Here is a 17691-nt window from a genome sequence, read left to right as displayed (position 1 = left end):
GCTCAGCCCACCAGGGGGCGGGCTGGCTGGCATGTGGTGCTGGGGGATTGAACCGCGGTCCCTGATGCTTTTGCTAAGCTTGTTCTAAGTAGGTGCTCTAGACCACTGAGCCATCTCTCCAGCCCTTTCCACTTTTCTTAAGTTTCTGTTTAAAATTACCTTGAGAAAGCGCGAGGCAGTGATACCGTTTGAGGAGAGGAGAGCGCTGGTTACCCCGTGACACGCATGTTCGTGTACACACTTTCCTGCTGCACCCGGGTCTGCACGGTCACTGTCTGACGTTCAGAGAGGAAGGCAGGCAGGAGCTGTCATGTGTGCCCATGTGTTTGACTCCCGGAAGCCATTTCTAGCGCTTTACTCAGCCCTGGATGGGTTGATTGGGTTTCAGAGGCTGCAGACACCGCAGGACGCGTTTCCCGTCTGGGGGCTGCAGGGCGCTTCTCCACCCACTGGCATGCTTTCACCCTATCCCTGGGTCACAAGTAGGGAGCAGAAGCCGAGTTCTAGTTTACCTTCACATCTACAAGGGCAATTCCATACTAAAGACCAACTAAGTAAAAGAAGGTGCGATAGTTGGTTACTAGAACCGTGGCCGTTCACGGTTTGTCCTGGAGGAGTCTGTCTGCACCTTCCTTTGAGGCTCTTGGAGCCTTGAGGTGGGGGTCAGAGTGTGCCAGGCAGCGAGGTCTCCTGGGGCTGGGCCAGGCTGGAACGCTTGTGAGCAGGGCTGCTCTCTGAATTGCAGACTTAACCTTGAAGGGAGGAGGAGTGGGTCACTCCAGCTGGGTGTGCTCCTGGCCCGCCTGTCTGAACCCACACGGCAGGTCTAGCTGGGGTTCAGCCTGAGAGTCTAGCCTGCTGCGCGCTGGCTAGATGTGTCTGCCGTGTCCCACGTCCTGATGGCTCTTTCCCGTTCCCCACCTCACTAGCTAGGCCCCGTGTGTCCCGTGAATAGCTTTGCTCCTGTTTCAGCGCTGGTGCCTGGGTGCTGCCGCTGCTGGGTTGCAGTTAGCCAAGACCCTTGCTTGAGAAATTCTGCAGTGTGAGTCAGTCCTGTCTGCCCTGTTGCGGAGTGACAGGTCAGACAGCTCTATCCTCATGGTTTTCTTACCTGTGACATCTGGGCCCTGTAGCCGCTGCCCAGATGGGCCCTGGAGGTGAGCTGGCTGCCTGTTACTTGGAAAAGCGTTAGTGCCTCTCATTTCTGAGGAGTCCGTTACTGGGCAGGAAGTTACCACTGTGGCCAAGGGTGAAGAAATACTAGTGGTTGGTGAATTCGTAATGTCTGTACACCTAGCTAAGAATATGCTCGTGGGGATAGCGCAGTGTGGGGTCACTAAGAATGAAATGCATGACATGCAAATAATTTCAGCGTAAGTTGTTCTTAATGTGTTGCTTTTGTTTTGTAGCTCGGACCTGGCGTTTGACCTGGAAGGATATGTTTTTATTCTGATAAATGATGTCCTGACAGCGGCAAATGGCGCATATGTGAAACAGAAACTGGACTCTAAAGTAGGTAGTAGCCCAGTGCTTTCTATTAGATGTTTGCTAGCACTGGGAACTGGGATGCCTGTTTGTTGGGAAGGTGTGGAACAGAAGCACTTCTGTGGGTCAGTCGATATGTAGTACTGAACGGTGAACCTAGGGCTGCAACCCTAATCTTTTATTTTCCTTTTTGAGATTTGGGGGCGGAGAGGGGGTGTTTCACGAAGTTGTTAAGTTGTCTAGAGGGGCTTGAACTTGCGATCCTCCTGCCTCAGCATGCTGGTGCTGGGCTTCCAGGCCTACAGCTCCGTGTTCATGGTAGCACAAAGGTTTTGCAAGGCTTTTTTGTTTGTTTCTGATACGCTTTCCATATACACACATTCCGCTTTCTGTTAGCTCAAGCCAGACCGTCAGAAAGCAGAGGCTGTGTGCCATGTCTTTTGAGGTTACTGTATGGAGAAAAGGCTGTGTGGAGCGCAGCTGCTATGTCCCGGCCGTGGGGACTGAGCTGGATCTGAGCCGTGGCAGGAGCGTGTGTCTTGGGTGTCCCCGCAGCTTTTCCTGAGAGCCCGAATGTTTTTATCACAACCTGAAGCTTGTAACTGGCTGGTTTGATCACAAGATCACCTCCACTGTCTGTCACCTATGTCCTCCTCAGCGTGGTCTGACACTCCGTTCCATGTGCAGCATTTCTGCACTGGGGATCCTTTCTTGGGCCTCAGATGAGGAGTAAATACATACGCCCTGCTGGACTCCAGGGACAGTGTCTGGCTGATGTTGTCTCGGCCAGGGCTTTGCCTGCTGCAGAAAGCAAGCCAAGATTCTTTGGCTCCTCTAGTAAGAGAGGTGTGTTTTTTTGTTTTTTTTAATATTCTTGAAAAATTAGAGGAGGGTAGATTTGTTTCTTGCACTTTTTCTTTGACTGCAAGTTTAATTTGTTTGGCCTCTTTACTTGGCCTGGATGCTGGATGACCCTACGGTGACTTCGTTTTTACCTTTTTCAAATAAGAGAACAGAAATTTGGTCCTACTCTGTTTTGTTCCTTAGCCTGTTTGTTGTTTTGGAAAATAGACACTAACGATAACATCTCATTACTCAGCAGCTGTAGCTGTCTGGAGTGTTGTTGTCCATATCCGTTTCTGTGATGAGGGGAATCTCACCTCCACCATCATCACCCGTAGCCATGGACACAGGCCAGTGGGCGTGTGCTAAGTGACTGGTGTAACTGAGGAACCAATTAGGATTCTCCAGTAACTACTTTTAAATAGCTACATGGGGTAGGAGGCTACTGTTCTGGACAGTAGCGTCTAGAATCTGGAAAAACAAGTTTCAGAGTATTTTACTCCTAGGAGAGAGCCCTTTAGTTCCTCATGTAGAAGCGGATTATGACTTATCTGTATGTATTAGAGCCTTTTTAAGCTTTTTATTTTGCTTTTCTGAGGTAGGTCTCATGGAACAATCCAGATTAGCTTTGAACTCACGATGGAGCCCAGGCTGGCCTGGACTTGTGGCGGTCCTCCTGCCTCAGCCTTCCTAGTGCTGGGATCACAGGCGTTTGCCACCATACCTGACTGACTTTTCAGCATTTTGATCTGCCTTTTCTAGTTCATAAGTTACAAGCAACAGACAAGCTGGAGTTCTGTTTAGAGGGCCAACAAGATAAATAAACAGGAAAACTGTAAGAGAGAAGCAACAGAAGCAGCACGCAGGGTGGCACGCAGCCGGGCACAGTGCAGTCCTGGGTGCCAACTCCCACAGGCGGTTTCCAGTCGGTGAGCTGTGTAAGGAGCCAGGGAGAGAAGCGTTTAGGACAGTTAAGTAGGACGTTTTGGCAGCGCCTCGCGCAGTGGCGTGCTGGTGTTCATCCGCTGCGCCCTTGCTTCCCGCGCGCTCCTGACTGGGCAGCCTGCGCCTGCCCTTCAAGGTCGTCTTGCTCTGTGTGGCTTGTACCTGCTGCCGCTCAAGTGCTGAACACCTCTGCCTCAGCTCGGGACTTTTGGTGTTTTGTTTACCCCCAGGCAGAGCCGCCACACTGAGGTGCTTTTAATAGCTCTCAAGTTTACAACTGATCCCTTCAGGCTGCTCCTAGGTGCCCTCCTGTGAGTGTGAGTCATGCAGCAGCAGGCTGAGTGCGGTTGGTCGGGACTTCTGTGCAGCTGTAGCAGTTGAAACATTTTTAACTTTCACTGAAGAGGGGAAAAAAAAAAAGATCAAATACCTAATTATTTCCATTCCAGGAGCTGGGAAAATACGGCCTGCTCTACTATAACGCGCTGTTCATGATCCTGCCCACCCTCGCCATCGCGTATTTCACAGGAGATGCACAGAAGGTAGGCCCTTCCCTGGCTGCCTCACTGACCTGCCGGAGGATGCTGGGGTGGTTGACAGGAAACGTGCTGGTCAGAAGAGTGCGTGCTGACTGGTTTCTTTTTTGCCAGCTCAGCCTGTCCTGAGGGCAGCCCTGGTGTGGCATTGGGTGCCCGGGATCCAGCCACAGCCCCCTGCGCTTGCCTGCACTCGCCTAAGCAGGTGCTTTAGACAGGTGCGCTCTCGCTGGCCCTGGCTTCTAAACTGGAAAATAGTAGTAGGAAACTTTCCTTGAAAAACAAAAACTCCTGAAATAGTGCAAGTTTTTAAACCCTGAACAAAATGTTAGGCATCGTGAGAATTCTCTTTCCTCTGGCATCTGTTGTCCTAGCTAAGTCTCAGCTTAGGGGCTGTGTGGTGCTGCACACCTGTAACCCTGGCCCTCGGGCTGAGGCAGGAGGGTGGTCCCATAAGGCCAGCCTGGGCTACACAGCGAGACCGTCTCCAAAAAAATTCCCAACTGATTTATTTTAAGAGATATTTAGTGTTTTGTGGTCCTTTGGCTATATAAATAACAAAGTTATTAACCAATTTTCTGCAAATGTTTAATTATATCCATGACAGAATGGCAGAATACTTTGAAAAATTTGCTCCATATTTCTTGGAGAAAAACAGATATCATACTGTTAAAATTCACAAAATTTGGAACACCAAGTGGAGTGCAGAGTTCTACCGTGGATTTCCGAGCGTGTGCTGAGCCTGTGGCGTGTGCCGTGGCTCTGTGTGTGCAGAACTGCAGAGGTGTGGGCCGTAGGTGAGAGGGAGTCGCTGGGCGGGCAGGCAGCCAGCGTGGGCGAGACTGCTGGCCAGGACAGGAAGAGGCTACTTCAGCCCCGCAGGTGCCATGTAGGCCTGGGCCAAGCACGCAGCTGTGTGCACGTGCACATGTTTGTGTGTGTATATTTAAAGTTTGGTTCGTTAAGTTTGCAAAACCTTGGGTTTATCAGGAGCCAAAGAACCAATATATTTAGTATTTTGTTTTAAATCATGTATTTGCTAAAACATTCAATGACAGCAATAAGAAAAAAACACTGTGAATTACCCAGAGGCTAGCTCGCTGTCCCCCAGGCTGAGGGGCATCACGCCACTTACCTGGCGCCCTTCTCGGAGTGTCCAGGCTGGCGGGTGCTGCCCCTGAAGGCTGTGTCTGTGTGCGTTGGGGGTGGGGGGAGTTAGAGTCTGGGCCTGGCTGGCCCTAGTAGCACCAGGCTAGGTGTGTTTTCCTGGGTGGAGACAGAGCCCTGCTGTGGCCTCACAAGGCCGCTTCTGTGGGCGCTGCTCCTGGACAGTGTGCTCCTTGTGTCCTGGAGCTCAGGCAAGGCAGTGGCCGGCCACTGGCTCCTCAGGGTGTTGAGGCGTGTCCTGCACCCTGGCTGCTGCAGACTTGGCCTGGCCAGGCTGCGGGTCTTTTCTGGGTGGCCCCCGGAGCACATGGGTGGTTACGAGCTGAAGGGCCGTCAGAGAGCTATGTAAGCCAAGTGGCGGGTGAGTCCTCAACACCCTGCCAGCCTCTGTTTTGCTTGGCTTGGTGTGGTTTGGCTGACAGCTTTTGGTGTCTTTGTGTTTGTCTGAGGGTGTGCTCCTGCAGACAGGCGCTTGGGACTTGCTTAGTGGCTTCTGTGTGTGACAGGAGCTTTCAGAGCAGAGGTGGAAGGACCTGAGGTCCCTTGCCCATCCCAGCAGGGAGCGGGAGGCAGAGCAGGACGGGCTGGGGTGCAGGGCTGAAGAGCTCCAGGGGCCCAGCTGACCATGGCCAGTGGCCAGGCCCTGGATCCTTCGAGCTGTGGCTTTTTTTTTTTTTTTTTTTTTGTATTTTTAGGAAGGGTCTACAGGGTGTTCAGGTCTCACTACTGTATCAGACTCGTAGTGATCCTCCTGTTTACAGCCTCCCAACAGCTGGGGTTACAAGTATGCGCCACCACCCCCAGTCTCAGTTGCCGTCTCAGCACACCCCTGGGGATTGAACCCCCGGCCTCTGTACCTGCTTGCAGGTGCTTTTTTCCACCGAGCTATTTGGCTGGCCCTATGGCTTTATTTGTTGTGTCTCAGTTGCTTTTGAGTATGGGTGACAATGTGACCAATGAGGCTCTCGTGTGGGGAGAGCGCAGCGTTGTGCAGTGCCTTTGCAGACACTTTGGCAGTGTCTCACTGAATATATGGAGCAGAGAGAGCCAGAGAGCCTGCCCGCTTTGTAGGCGTTTGCCCAATGTAATAACGATGGACATGGTCTTTCTCTTGAAGTTTCCGTGCAGCCCTGTTGCCAGTGGCAAATCGTGGAGTCAGCCGAGCAGAAGGAAGTCTGGGGTCCAAGGGAGAAGCAAGTTGTCGTGGATCTGGGAAATGACAACCCATGAGTGCCTGTGCCCAGGGTGGCTCTCCCTCTCTGTGTAGATGGAAGAAGCCATGCACAATAGTCCACGTGCCCAGAACACGGGGCTTCGCGGGGTGGGAGGGGACCCGTGGCGCACAGCAGTGGTTCCCGCGTTGGTCGGGCTCAGTGCACTGTGCACTCACAGGCAGTGCGTGCTGCAGTTTATTCCACCACAGTAAGAAAGCCGCACACAAGCTCGGGGTCTGCTGTCTGCTGTGCGCTGAGCTGGTGTGCTGAGCCGGGCACTCTGAGATGGCAGAGATGAGCCCAGCAGGCTGCGCTGCGCATGAAGGTGTTGCACAGCAGCCTGTGTCGTGGTGGGCAGGAGGCGCACCTGTTCATCACCACAAGGCTTTCGGATTTGCCCAGCCCTGGAGCCCTGAGGTGGAGCGACAGGAGGTGGAGCTGGCAAGAAGAGGGTATGGGGTGTTTCTCACACACTCTTCTCAAGCTCAGACTGTAGAGGAGGCTACTCTGAGATAGTCCTCTTTACCGAATGAGCCTGACTTACATGTAGTCCTTCACTTTGCTTTGGTTTTGGTTAACATAGACAAAAGCAATACCCACAACGGTATTACCCACAGCAATACCATGTGAAAATACTGTTTTTCACAGCGCTGTATGTGAACTCCCCAGGGAGGAGACGTATTTTCACTCCAGGAAGTGTGCGGCACCAGGGAGGTATCCTGATGCTTGCTGGGTCACTTGTTGGGAAGAAGGAGCCTGTCAGAGAATGCGCATTGGCTGCAGCCCACGCGTGTGAGCTGCTGATCGTCGCTGTTAAGCGTCGCTGTCTGTGGAGGGAGACCGTCTGGGGTCTGCATCATGCGTGTGTGCGTGAGTGCATGTGTGTGTTCCGGCATGCACAGAGCGCTTCCGTGCAGGAATGGGGTGGCCAAAGATGGAGCCTGCTCTCATGCCCAGCCCTGTCTTGTGTGTTCCAGGCGCTGGAGTTTGAAGGCTGGGCCGACACCCTCTTCCTTCTGCAGTTCACTCTCTCCTGCGTGATGGGGTGAGCCTTGCTGCCTCTCAGCAAATACCTGCCCTGGGGAAGGAGGCCTGTGCCTGTCCGGTCCCGCCTCATCTCTCAGGGTCCTGGGCGCGCTATGATGAACAGCCCTGCCTTCCTTCTGGGCACCGTGTGCTCTCTAGTGCCCACTTAACACATGCTGCTGCTCCCTGTGAGAACGCAGCAGAGCTGGGGGAAGTGAGTGGTGGCAGCTGCAGCATTTGGCGGGGGCTGCTTGACCTCCTCCTGCTGCGCTGCCTTCGCACGAGAGGCTGCCTCTTCCTCTGGTCTGCACACTGGCCTTGTCCCTTCCCTCGGCCATCAGTGTGGCTGTGTCTGGTGACCAGGCCTGCGCGCCGGGGTGTGGTGTCTGAGGACAGTGTGGGCCAGCATGGTATTGAGGCTACCTGCCCTGCCTCCCACTGGCTTTGACTGGTTTTCTCCTGTCCCTAAGAATTTTCCTCGCCATCATCTGGACCCAGAGGTCACGCTGTCGAGGAGGAGGTGCAAGGCTGGGCCTGCCTATGCCTGGTTCCAGAGTCCCAGCATGTGTGCTGTCTGCATGGTGCTTGAGCCATGAATGCAGGCTCACAATGCTGCCTGGGGGTGGCAAGCATGCAGCCAGGTTGTGGGGATGTTGGGCGCTAGTCCGGGCCTTCCTGTGACAGTCTCTCTCCTGCTCCAGGTTCATCCTGATGTACGCCATTGTGCTCTGCACGCAGTACAACTCTGCTCTGACGACCACCATCATCGGCTGTATTAAGGTGAGCTGGAGAAGACACTGCCGCAAGATTCACCGGCTGCATGGTGAATAGTTTCATACATGGTGGTGATAGGTTCTAGAACAATCTCTGGGAGCTCGAGGAAGGTACAGCCACTCCTTACAGGCACTGGGCTCTGGGGTGTGGAGGAGAGCACAGAACAGCTCAGGGCCTCGAGGGCAGTTGAGCAGCCCAGCAGTGATGGCTCACCTTTCTGTCCCTGTGCCTGGCAAGGGCCACACTGTCTCCGCCCTGCTTGGTTCAGGCTGTGATGGGTCCAGGGTGGATGCCAGAAGCTCATCCAGGGACTTACCCTCACCAGAGCCAAGGGTGAAATGGCCACTCTCAAGACCTGTGCCTGATATACTTGGGTGATGTCACCCTGCCCGTGTATGGGAGACTCATGGTCGTCAGCCTGGAGAGCTCAGTTGACTTGGGTGTGGCGTGAACATTCGCTGTGGCTGAAGGCTGCTTTCACTGGACTTGTAGTCCCAGTGCCCAGGAGAGCCATGGCACACCCACATCCTGCATAGAGTGGCAGAATGGGCTTGTGCTTCAAAGCACAGGGTGGAGCAGGGGTTGTCATGGCATGGACGGCTGTCCTGTCACTTCCTTTATGGTGCCTCAGGCAGCTGCAGTGGAGGTGTCCTTCGAGGGATGGTTTCCACCTACTTGTTGGGCTCCCTCTGCACTTGTGGTGGAGGGGGCCCCCTGCAACTCGTGTTAAAATCCAGCCTGGGGGGTAAAAGTCCAGAGAGGATGTGAGTACTTGGCAGGATAGAACTCTCCGTGAGAGCTAACCAGCCACGTGTGTGCCTTCTCCAAGGGCAGAGACAGTGTGTGGAGGGGCCTGGGCCGTCCGACGCGCTGCTCCCATGGTGAGCTCTCAGCTGGGCTCTGGTTTATCAGATGAATGGCTCAGGCGTGAGGGGCAGCTCACTCCTTCAGAACAAATGCCCCAGGGACAGGCGGCCCAGACGTTGGCTGACATGAAAGGAGCAGGAAACCAGCGTGTAGCTTAGGAACAAGCACTGCATTGCGTGGCCATTGCAGGACACAAGACTGTTCCTCTTGCGGTAGTTTAGGAATCCCTTGGACTGTTTGCTCCAGAAAGGCTGGTTTTATTTCCAGCTATAGAGGAGAGAATCAGTGTCACTGTGGGGCCCTTTTGCTTCTGTGCCTCGGCTGTGTGGGGTTCCTGAGTATGGTGTGCCCTCCCCAGGGGGCATCCTCACTGCCCTCCGTCATGGCAGCTTCCCTCTGTCTGGAACATCTCAGCCCCATAGGCCCTGTGATCAGAGTTCTTGTTTCTCTTTGGTGTTATGGGAAAATCCTAGTGAAGGGCTAGAAATTCCTGGACTCCCCCAGACACACCGTGCAAGAAAGCCTGGGAGCCTTGGTTGTTACTCAGGGTTTACAGGTGATTCTCAGGCACGCGCAAGCTTGAGCATTGCAGTTGTGCCTCCGAGCCAGCAGGATAGTCTGCTTCCTAGTAAGTTCCTTTTGGGGGAGGTTGGTGGCTTTTCCTGAAAGCAAACCTTGTTTGAGAAAACATTATATTGGTTAGTATTATTGTCACTGGGACAGAATATCTAACACAACTTCAAGGAGGAAAGGTGTAATCAGGCTCACAGTTTCCGAGGGTTCAGTCCATGGCTGGCTGCTGCAGAGGAGGAAGGTCGTGGCAGGAGGCTGGTGGCGCAGAGCTGTTCAGCTCGCGGTAGCAGGAGCCCAGCAGCAGTGCGCCAGCAAACGCGGTGGCAGGCGCTCCAAGGGCAGCGCTCATGCCCTCCTCTACCTGTGCCTCCTACCAATGTGTCCTGCTGACGAGAACAGTGACCAGGAGATGTGGCTGGAGGGGGTCGGCCAGGAAGTATGCGGCAGTTAAATGTGGAACGTCATTCTCTGCTTATGTGATGACATTAATTTAAAGTGAGCCAGAACGAGCTTGAACCTGGGGTATCAGCAGTGTGTTTAGGCAGAATTCCTTGAAGTGCTGTCTCACAGAGATTCTGCTACGTGCAGTCTCCGTGTTGGTTCAGTTCGAGCCGTCCCCTCTCCCCTTAAGATGCCTGCGTGTGTGCAGTCTTCCTCCCGTGCTGTCCCCTCAGAGCCCGCGGTTGCCCTGTGGAGAGAAAACACGGGGTTTGCTCAGTGAGCTGGGCTCAGCCTGTGAGAGCATTGTTCTTCCAGAAGAGCCGGCTGGGAATGGGCCAGCACCTCTGACTCCATCCTGTGTCCTTGCCGCGCCACACTCAGCTCCGGGTTGGTGGGTTTCTCTTGTAAACAGCCTGTTTGTGTTTTAAGATAGGTGTATGGGTCACAGCATAGAGGAGTTTGTGTGTACTTCTTAAAAACTCAGTTAAATCTGTGTAACAATATTTTGCCATTTTTCTTTTAGAATATATTAATAACTTATATTGGAATGGTCTTTGGTGGAGATTATATTTTCACGTGGACGAATTTTATTGGTTTAAATATCAGGTAAGTAAAAATATTAATTGTAACTGCATTGACAAGTGTCTTAGTAAGGTTGAGCTACTAATGAAATGACAAATTGGCTCACTTAGTAAATGAGTGTTTTGGCGCACCAGCGGTGTACTAGACAGTTAACGTGGCTATTCAGTGCTTCTTTGAGTAGATGGTCTCCTTGGCTTTGCACAGCATTTGGGAAATCTTCCTCAGCCCTCCATCATGTTATGGTGCTAGACGGAGGTGCCGTGTGCGCAGGGACTTTGGGGCAAAGGGCCAGCTCTGTGCTAATCACTCTTCCGGGCTCTGACCTCAGCTCTGTTACTACCTTCAGTGGCGTCAGTGGAGGGTGACTGGGTTGTACAAAAGATCTTTTTTTTCAGTTCTAGTGATTTGAATTTCATAGTTTGAAATATTATTTAAATGCTGAAAAACTACCAGATTTATATTTGGGCCAGAATTTTGTCCCAAGTCAGACGTGGCTATAGAACAGCCCCCTTGATGTCTCTGACTGACAGAATCTGGGTGTGTGGCCTTTTGGTTTCTCAACTCTGTCTCCGTCACCTTGGCGGGAACTCACCCACCAGCTGCTTAGCCCTGAGCCTTGCAGCCATTCTACCTACTCCTCCTCTGTGGCAGCCGTGAGGTGGCAGATGCGGGAGGCAGTGCGTGGCTCCTCACAGGCAGCGGTGGTCTGTAAACCCTGCCCACCCGGCTGAGGTGTTGGATCTCCCGGGGCCAGGCTGGGTTCCCTGACCTTGCTATCCCTCATCACTTCTCAGTGCTGTGGGCAAATGTGCTCTGTGGAAAGAAAGCCAGATGTGTCCTCCTTTGAAGGCCTTTTCCCCACCCGAGTCTCCCAGGCCCCCTTGCTCAGGAAACCCTTCATGCTCTCTCCCCATTCCTGCGTCAGCCTTGGCGTCTGCCTCGTCCTGCTGACCTCCTCCCCACTCCTGACGCTTCCCTGTGGAGCTGCTGGGCTGGGTGTCCCCTCTGCCGGTAGCAGCGTCCTGCTAGGCTGCTGCCCGGTGTGGATGCTCACACCTGCCTGCCTTTGTGCAAACGCTACCTTCTCAGGACAGCTACCCTGCTGATAGTGCGTGGCCCCTAATGGGCACTCAGAAGGAACAGTAGTGACTAAGTTGTATCTGTTACTTCTGATGCTTATTTTGCATTGAGCTCTGTGCCTGGTCTCCGCAGCAGCCCTACAGGACAGTACTGGGAATATTTATTCCATTTCACAGGAGACTGGCAGCTTGCCCCCAGCTACCAGCTGCTGAGGGGTTGATACAGGGTTCTTCTTCCAAGTCTTCCTTCTTAGCCCCAGTATATTCCTCTATAGTATGTCACCATAACAACAATATGCACTAAGACAAATACCTTTTGTGTGACAAAAGCCATTTTACTGTAGCCTTTGTGGCCAGAGCTGGGTCTGCACAGTCTCTGGGAGGGGCCTGGTATTCCTCAAAGTCTTGCTGCCAAGTTGCTCTGGGTCTGAGTTGGCTTTGGTCTCAGTGGCTCTGCCCAGGGCTTGCTCCTTCCAGACCCCTCTGCCTGTGTCCTTGGTGTCCTGGTGCTGGGCTGCTTCTCCCATGAATGGTTCCGTCTGCATGGACTCTGCTCTGTGAGGACAGGGACTCTGCTCTTGGCGGGACTTGGCTGCTGCTGTATGTAGCCTTACACACCCGCCTTCTCTGGATTGCTTTGCCTTGACTAGGCTGTGGCGAGTGCTGCACCGTTCATGACACAAACTGGCAGGACTGAGACGCCGAAACACACGTGTGTGCCAGCTATCTGCTGTGCCCATGGTGGGCTGTGTGTCCTCTGAGCTGAGGGTGTAACCTGGAACTGTCCTGACCAGCGCTGTGCTGCGGCTAGTGCAGGCTGGGTGGCGCAGGGGGCGGCGCAGGCGGTGGTCTCGGGGACTCGGCAGGAGCTGAGGTGTGGGCAGCACAGTCATGGTGTGTTGAGTTCTGAGAGAAGTGTGCATGCATATTTAAGGTTTCACAAGTTAGGAAGAGAGAAAGGACATAAGGGAGAAAATGATGGAAGTCGTCTCAAACACCAGTGTGCCTGAAAGGAAAGGACAATCCCCAAGGGTGATGGAGCCCTGGCCCGGAACACTGAGGAAAATGTCCAGGTTCATGTCCCCTCCATTTCTCTGTAATGCAGCCTTTGAAGAAACCCCTGCCTGTACTCGGGGCCCACAGAGACTATCCTCCCGACTGCAAGCATTAGTAACGCAGACGCTGTGCCATCGAGGCTGGGAGTGCTACGCAGTGCAGGGTTTGGGTCCCTTGGTTCTAAGTTTACTCCTGGGCATCCCCAGAGCTGCCAGGCAGATGGGGTGGCTTGTGCCCTGGCCAGGCTTGCGTGAGGAAAGTGGTGTTTTAGCGCGAATGCAGGAGCAGGGTGAGAAGACCCCGGGTTATGCGGGCGGGTGAGTCATGTATGTGGCCCGGCTGTGAACCCTGGCCAGGTGCTTCGCAGGCTGCCAGCCGGCTGCTCAGGGGCCTTTGGAGGCGGCCTGTGCTCCTGTTCAGCGGTTCCGCATCACACTGCCCAGCTCAGCCCCAGGGGTTCAGCCTGCCCCAGGGCGCACAGCCCTTGCCCCCTTGCAGTGATGCTGCAGCTCCCAGGGCAGGAGAGCTGCGGGGTGCAGGTCCGAGACACGTGACCTGGAGTCCCATGCACACCAGGGCCAACAGCCCACGGAGGGCAATGGGGGCAGCCCGGGTTTCAGACCCTTCACCGGCCGAGGGGTTGATTTGTGCACCAAGTGGTCACTGGCCTGCCCTGCAGAGGCGGCGCCCAGGCGTGGTGAGGTCGAAGTGCGGTTCCCCCGACCTGGTGCGGGTGAGGGGACAGATGGGCCGTGGAACCCGGGATCCGTCTCCCCTCTGTGTTGGCTCCATAGCAGCGCTGTCCCCTCCGTCCTGTCACTGGGGCAGCGCAGGGCAGGAAAGGAATTTAGCGCCACCTGGAAAGGCGTCCCGCCGGCACGCGCGTGCGCAGCTCCACAGCCCCTCCGAGTCACGCGTGTGCTTAATCCAGGCAGAGTTGGCTGGGTGTGGGCGTTGGGACGTGACTCTCCTGAAGGTGTCGCTGCCTCTTAGCGTTTCTTGCCTTCTTGGTGTAAGCGCGGTGTCTTCTCACGGTGAGGGGCCTACACGGGCGCTGACCAAGTGGCCGCGCCTCGGAGCGCCCTGCCCGCCCGCCCACCCCGGCCTCACCCCGGCCTCACCCCGGCCCTCTCTCGCAGCATCGCGGGCAGCCTGGTGTACTCCTACATCACCTTCGCCGAGGAGCAGCTCAGCAAGCAGGCGGAGGCCGGCGGCAAGCTGGACGTCAAGGGGAAGGGAGCCGTGTGAGGAGCTGCGTGCGCCGTGTGGCCCGGGATGGCCGCTGCCTAGGAGGTTCTGTGGGAGACCTCGGAATAGACTGGTCTTTGGAGTTAATTTATGTCGGACTGGAAAATGTTCTGGGCTTTTTAATTTATTTTTTCTATCCTGATGGTGAAACCCCTGGGTCTTGAAAGTGTTCTGTCCCACAGTTTGCTGCCGGCACCCCAAGACCCGCGTCCGTCCTGCGCCCAGCGGGTCACGGCCACTCCCTGAGCAGGCCGGCCTCTCGGGCCAGAGCAGCCCTGGAGCGGCCGGGCCTCCTCCGCCCCCTCGCTGCCGCTACCCAGGACCCCAGGGGCTCGGGGCAGTAGAATTTGAGCCCCGTGGGGTGGGGCCGGGTGGCTGCTGTCCGTCCCAGCCCTGCCTGCCGGGCGCGTTGCGGCTGCCTCGCTCTCTGGCCCAGCTCGCTGCCTCTGGCCCCCAGCGAGCAGCCGGGAGGTGGCCGGGACCAGCGCTGGGCACTTCGACCCTGCACCCCAGGGACCTGCGTACCCTTCTTTACCCTGCCAGGGGACGGAGCAGCGGTGCGCGTGCCTAGGCCTCTCCCGACTCCTCTGATGTGCAGTTGTGCCAGCAGGGAGAGGTGACCCATGCTCAGCCCCTTCCGAAGCCCACAGAGCAGAGCGCTGGAACGCCAGGTCGGATTGGGTGCCAGGCCATATGGCTGGGTCTTCAACGGGCTCCCCTCGGCTCCGGGAGCACCCTGTGTAGTCAGGCCTTGGCGACTGCTGAGCGGACCTTGGGGACACTGTACAGTGAGACGGCAGCGGACCCTGGAGAGGGAGGCCGTTGGCTTCCCCAGCTCCCGAGGCCCGCCCCGTCCCCAGTGCGGTCTTTAGCTGAGGTCATGCTGACTAAGCGCCGCCCCAGGGAGGCCCAGGCCGTGGGGATTCTGCCCTGTGGTGCCCCTGAGGGTCGTGGGGTGGGAGGAGGCCTCTCCAGCTGGTTTGCAGGCGTCCAGGTGGTGGGGTACCCATGAGCTTCCCAGCACAGCGCTCAACTTTGCATCGCTTGAGACCTGAGGAATCAGTCCCTTGTGGGGCACACACAAAAGTGCAGTTCGCAAGCTGCCTGTCACAGTCGTCAGCAGCAAGGGGTGGGGACGGTGGTGACGACTGTGGAACTCAGTGACAGTGGGCCGCTGGTTCTGTGCTGGACGAGGCGGTGTGGGTTTGGCTTCTCATAACTGTGGGTGGCCCTGGGGGAGCAGCGTTCACAGGCTGGCTCCACAGGCCAGGCGGGCACTGTGGCCCCTGGGGGTGTAAGTGATTTGTTGTTTTGTTTTAAAGAACAAATTACTTAGGGGTAAAAAAATTTTTTTTTCTTCTATCTTAGAGAACCTCCACTTCATAGTGGTGATTCGATTAAAACCTCGTCTCAACCTGCCAAAGGTAGTCCTGTGCAGGTGAGACCCTCTTCCATTGTAGAATTCTGCTGGACGCAGGTGGCCACAGCTGCCAGTGCACCACCGCGCTCCCGATCCGCTCACCAGCTCCTACTCCAGGGCCTTGTAGGAGGAAATACGCCAGTGTTCTCAGTTTTCTAAGGCTTTCTTTAGTTTCAAAATCCTTTTTAAAAAAGAAATCTACTGGTTAGATTTGCTATCTCATAAAAATGTTTTTAGAGATTATTTTATGAACATTTTCTCATGCTGATGACCAACTTGATTTTTGTCTACAAATGTTAACCTCTCACGATATTTTTTCAATATAGATTTATTCTATTTACCAAGTTATTTTTTAAAGGTACTGAGGGTTGAGTCATGTAAATCAGGTGATATAAATATGAAAATTATGTGCCTAAATATTTTTGTTAATGGTGTCAAATAAATACTTTTTCCTGGAAATGTGTGGGAATTCCTTTTGAAACGCACAGGGACTAGCCCAGCAACAGGTGTGCTCACACTTAGGAGGCAGGCAGGGTGCTGACAGAGCTCTGCACTGACAGGGCCTGCCTCACCGCCTGCTGGGGCTGGGGCAGCTTCCGCCTCCGCCTCCACCTGGAGGGGCTTCCCAGGCCTGGCCCAGCCAAACCTGGCCCAGCCCTACAGCTTGGGCGAGGCAGGCCAGGGGGAGGAGCGCGAAAACCCACTGGTGAGATCGCCTGTAGGATGCACACCCACCCTCCTGCTTCTCACCTTGTAGCTGAACAACGAAGCTCCAGAACGCTTTCATGTTTTTGAGCCCCAAAACCCACCTGCATCTTCCTTCCCTGGGCCCTGGGCTCTGTGCTGTGGTCCCTCAGGCACGTGGTGAGATGGTATCTGTCACTTAGGGACTGGTGTGTTGCTCTTGTCATCTCCTTGAGGTTCATCTGTGTTGTGTCAGCATTTATTTTGGTTTTGGAGACATAGTCTCCCTATGTATTTGAGCCTGGTCTTGAACTCACTGTGGAGTTCTGGATGGGCTGGAACTCCTACGGTCCTCCTGCCCCAGCCTCCCCAGTGCTGGGATTACAGGTGTGTGTCACCAGGCCCGGCTGTGTGTGAAGGCTGAACTGTACATGCCTCCTGGCCATCTATCCTCTTTAGAGGAGTATCTACTTAAATCCTTATTTTTTAGTTCAGGTTGCTTTTAAATAAGAGGTTCTCGTTATGCACAGGGCTTCTGCCCAGGCACCATGCTCGCTGCCTCTGCAGCTGCCAGGCAGGTCAACTGGTGGCCTGGTGCGATGACAGTCTGCTTCTTGGCTGGGCCGGTGCCTTCCTGGTACTGCTCTCTTCTGTGGTCCTGGTGCACTGCACAGACATCAGGGGAGCTCTGACTTCTTTGCCTGTTTCTTTCCAAAGAATGCAGCCTTGGAACTTTCCTGGAAGCCACAGGGAATGCAGTTTCCTTTGCAGCTCTGGCCACTCCTGTGCATGTCCCCAGCTTTCCAAGGTTTGGGGACAGTGTGGCATACTGAGGATACACAGGACAGTTCCCTCTCCTGGGAACCGTGGCAGGAAAGGCTTTCAGGAAGGCTGATTTGCTGCCAGGTCTCAGGCACAGCTGTGCCAGGGACCATCAACGTGTTGCAGTCTTGCCCAAGGTCACACAGGATCCAGGGACTCGCGTGGTGCAACGCAACTGTCTTCACCCTAATCACCGTCAAACTACTGGGTAACTCACTCTGTGGGTCATTCCAAGACCTGTGACACTGGGTCCCTGCCTGGCCCAGCAGGTGTCACTGGGCCCTGCCCATCACTATCTTGCTCACAGCCCTTCTGTTCTTAGAGCTTCCTGGCCATTTTGCTGGATTGTCTTCTCAGCGTGGACTTGGGCAAAGGTGGAATGCTCTGATGGCAGGGAATGTCTCCTCACCTCCAGTACACATCTTCCTCGAACACAAAGTCCTGACTTAAGATACATGAACCAATTCTAGAGCTGGTGATGCATTCCTGTAACCCAGTAACCCAGCACTCGGGTTGAGACTGGGAGGCTGAGACAGGAAGATCAAACGTCAGAGTCTGAGCTGGGAGGTTTAATAACTTGGCAAGACCCTGTTCCCGGCCAAGAAAGTGGGGGATGTAGCTGAGCTTGATGTCCATAGTTCACTCCCCAGTACCCTCAGACTTGACACACACCCAGCTCCCTGAAGGGTGATCGTATGAAGTGTCAGTGCCACCTTATGGGAGGCTGGTGAGTGGCATGAAACGTGGGCCAACGCCAGGTGGAGGGTGGGGTGGGGACAAGGTGTACAGGCCAGGCTGTGCGGGCGGACCACTCAGATCCACCCCAGGGGGCACGAGGATGCCCACATGGGCAGATGCATGCACCAGCCTCAGGGGCTTTCCGCTCTTTGGCAGTCAGGAGCTGCCTTCCTCATGCTGCCCGCATCCCT

The 17691-nt window shown here is 54.8% G+C and overlaps 1 protein-coding gene across 1 annotated transcript in view; it reads left to right on the top strand.

Moving 5' to 3' along the window:
* Slc35d1 (solute carrier family 35 member D1) overlaps window positions 1–15709 on the top strand; it is a 19435-nt gene extending 3726 nt beyond the window's left edge. Inside the window, exons 6-11 of the mRNA XM_023718298.1 lie at window positions 1410–1512; window positions 3723–3815; window positions 7168–7235; window positions 7918–7996; window positions 10395–10477; window positions 13728–15709. Coding sequence (XP_023574066.1) covers window positions 1410–1512; window positions 3723–3815; window positions 7168–7235; window positions 7918–7996; window positions 10395–10477; window positions 13728–13836 — 535 coding nt within the window. The 3' untranslated portion in view covers window positions 13837–15709. The remainder of the gene's footprint in view (window positions 1–1409; window positions 1513–3722; window positions 3816–7167; window positions 7236–7917; window positions 7997–10394; window positions 10478–13727) is intronic.
* The last annotated feature ends 1982 nt before the right edge of the window (window positions 15710–17691 follow it).

The sequence above is a fragment of the Octodon degus genome, unplaced genomic scaffold (assembly GCF_000260255.1).
Source record: "Octodon degus isolate 3935 unplaced genomic scaffold, OctDeg1.0 scaffold00057, whole genome shotgun sequence".
NCBI lineage: Eukaryota > Metazoa > Chordata > Mammalia > Rodentia > Octodontidae > Octodon > Octodon degus.
Note: the sequence above shows the minus strand (reverse complement) of the source record. Positions and strands in the feature narration are given on the sequence as shown.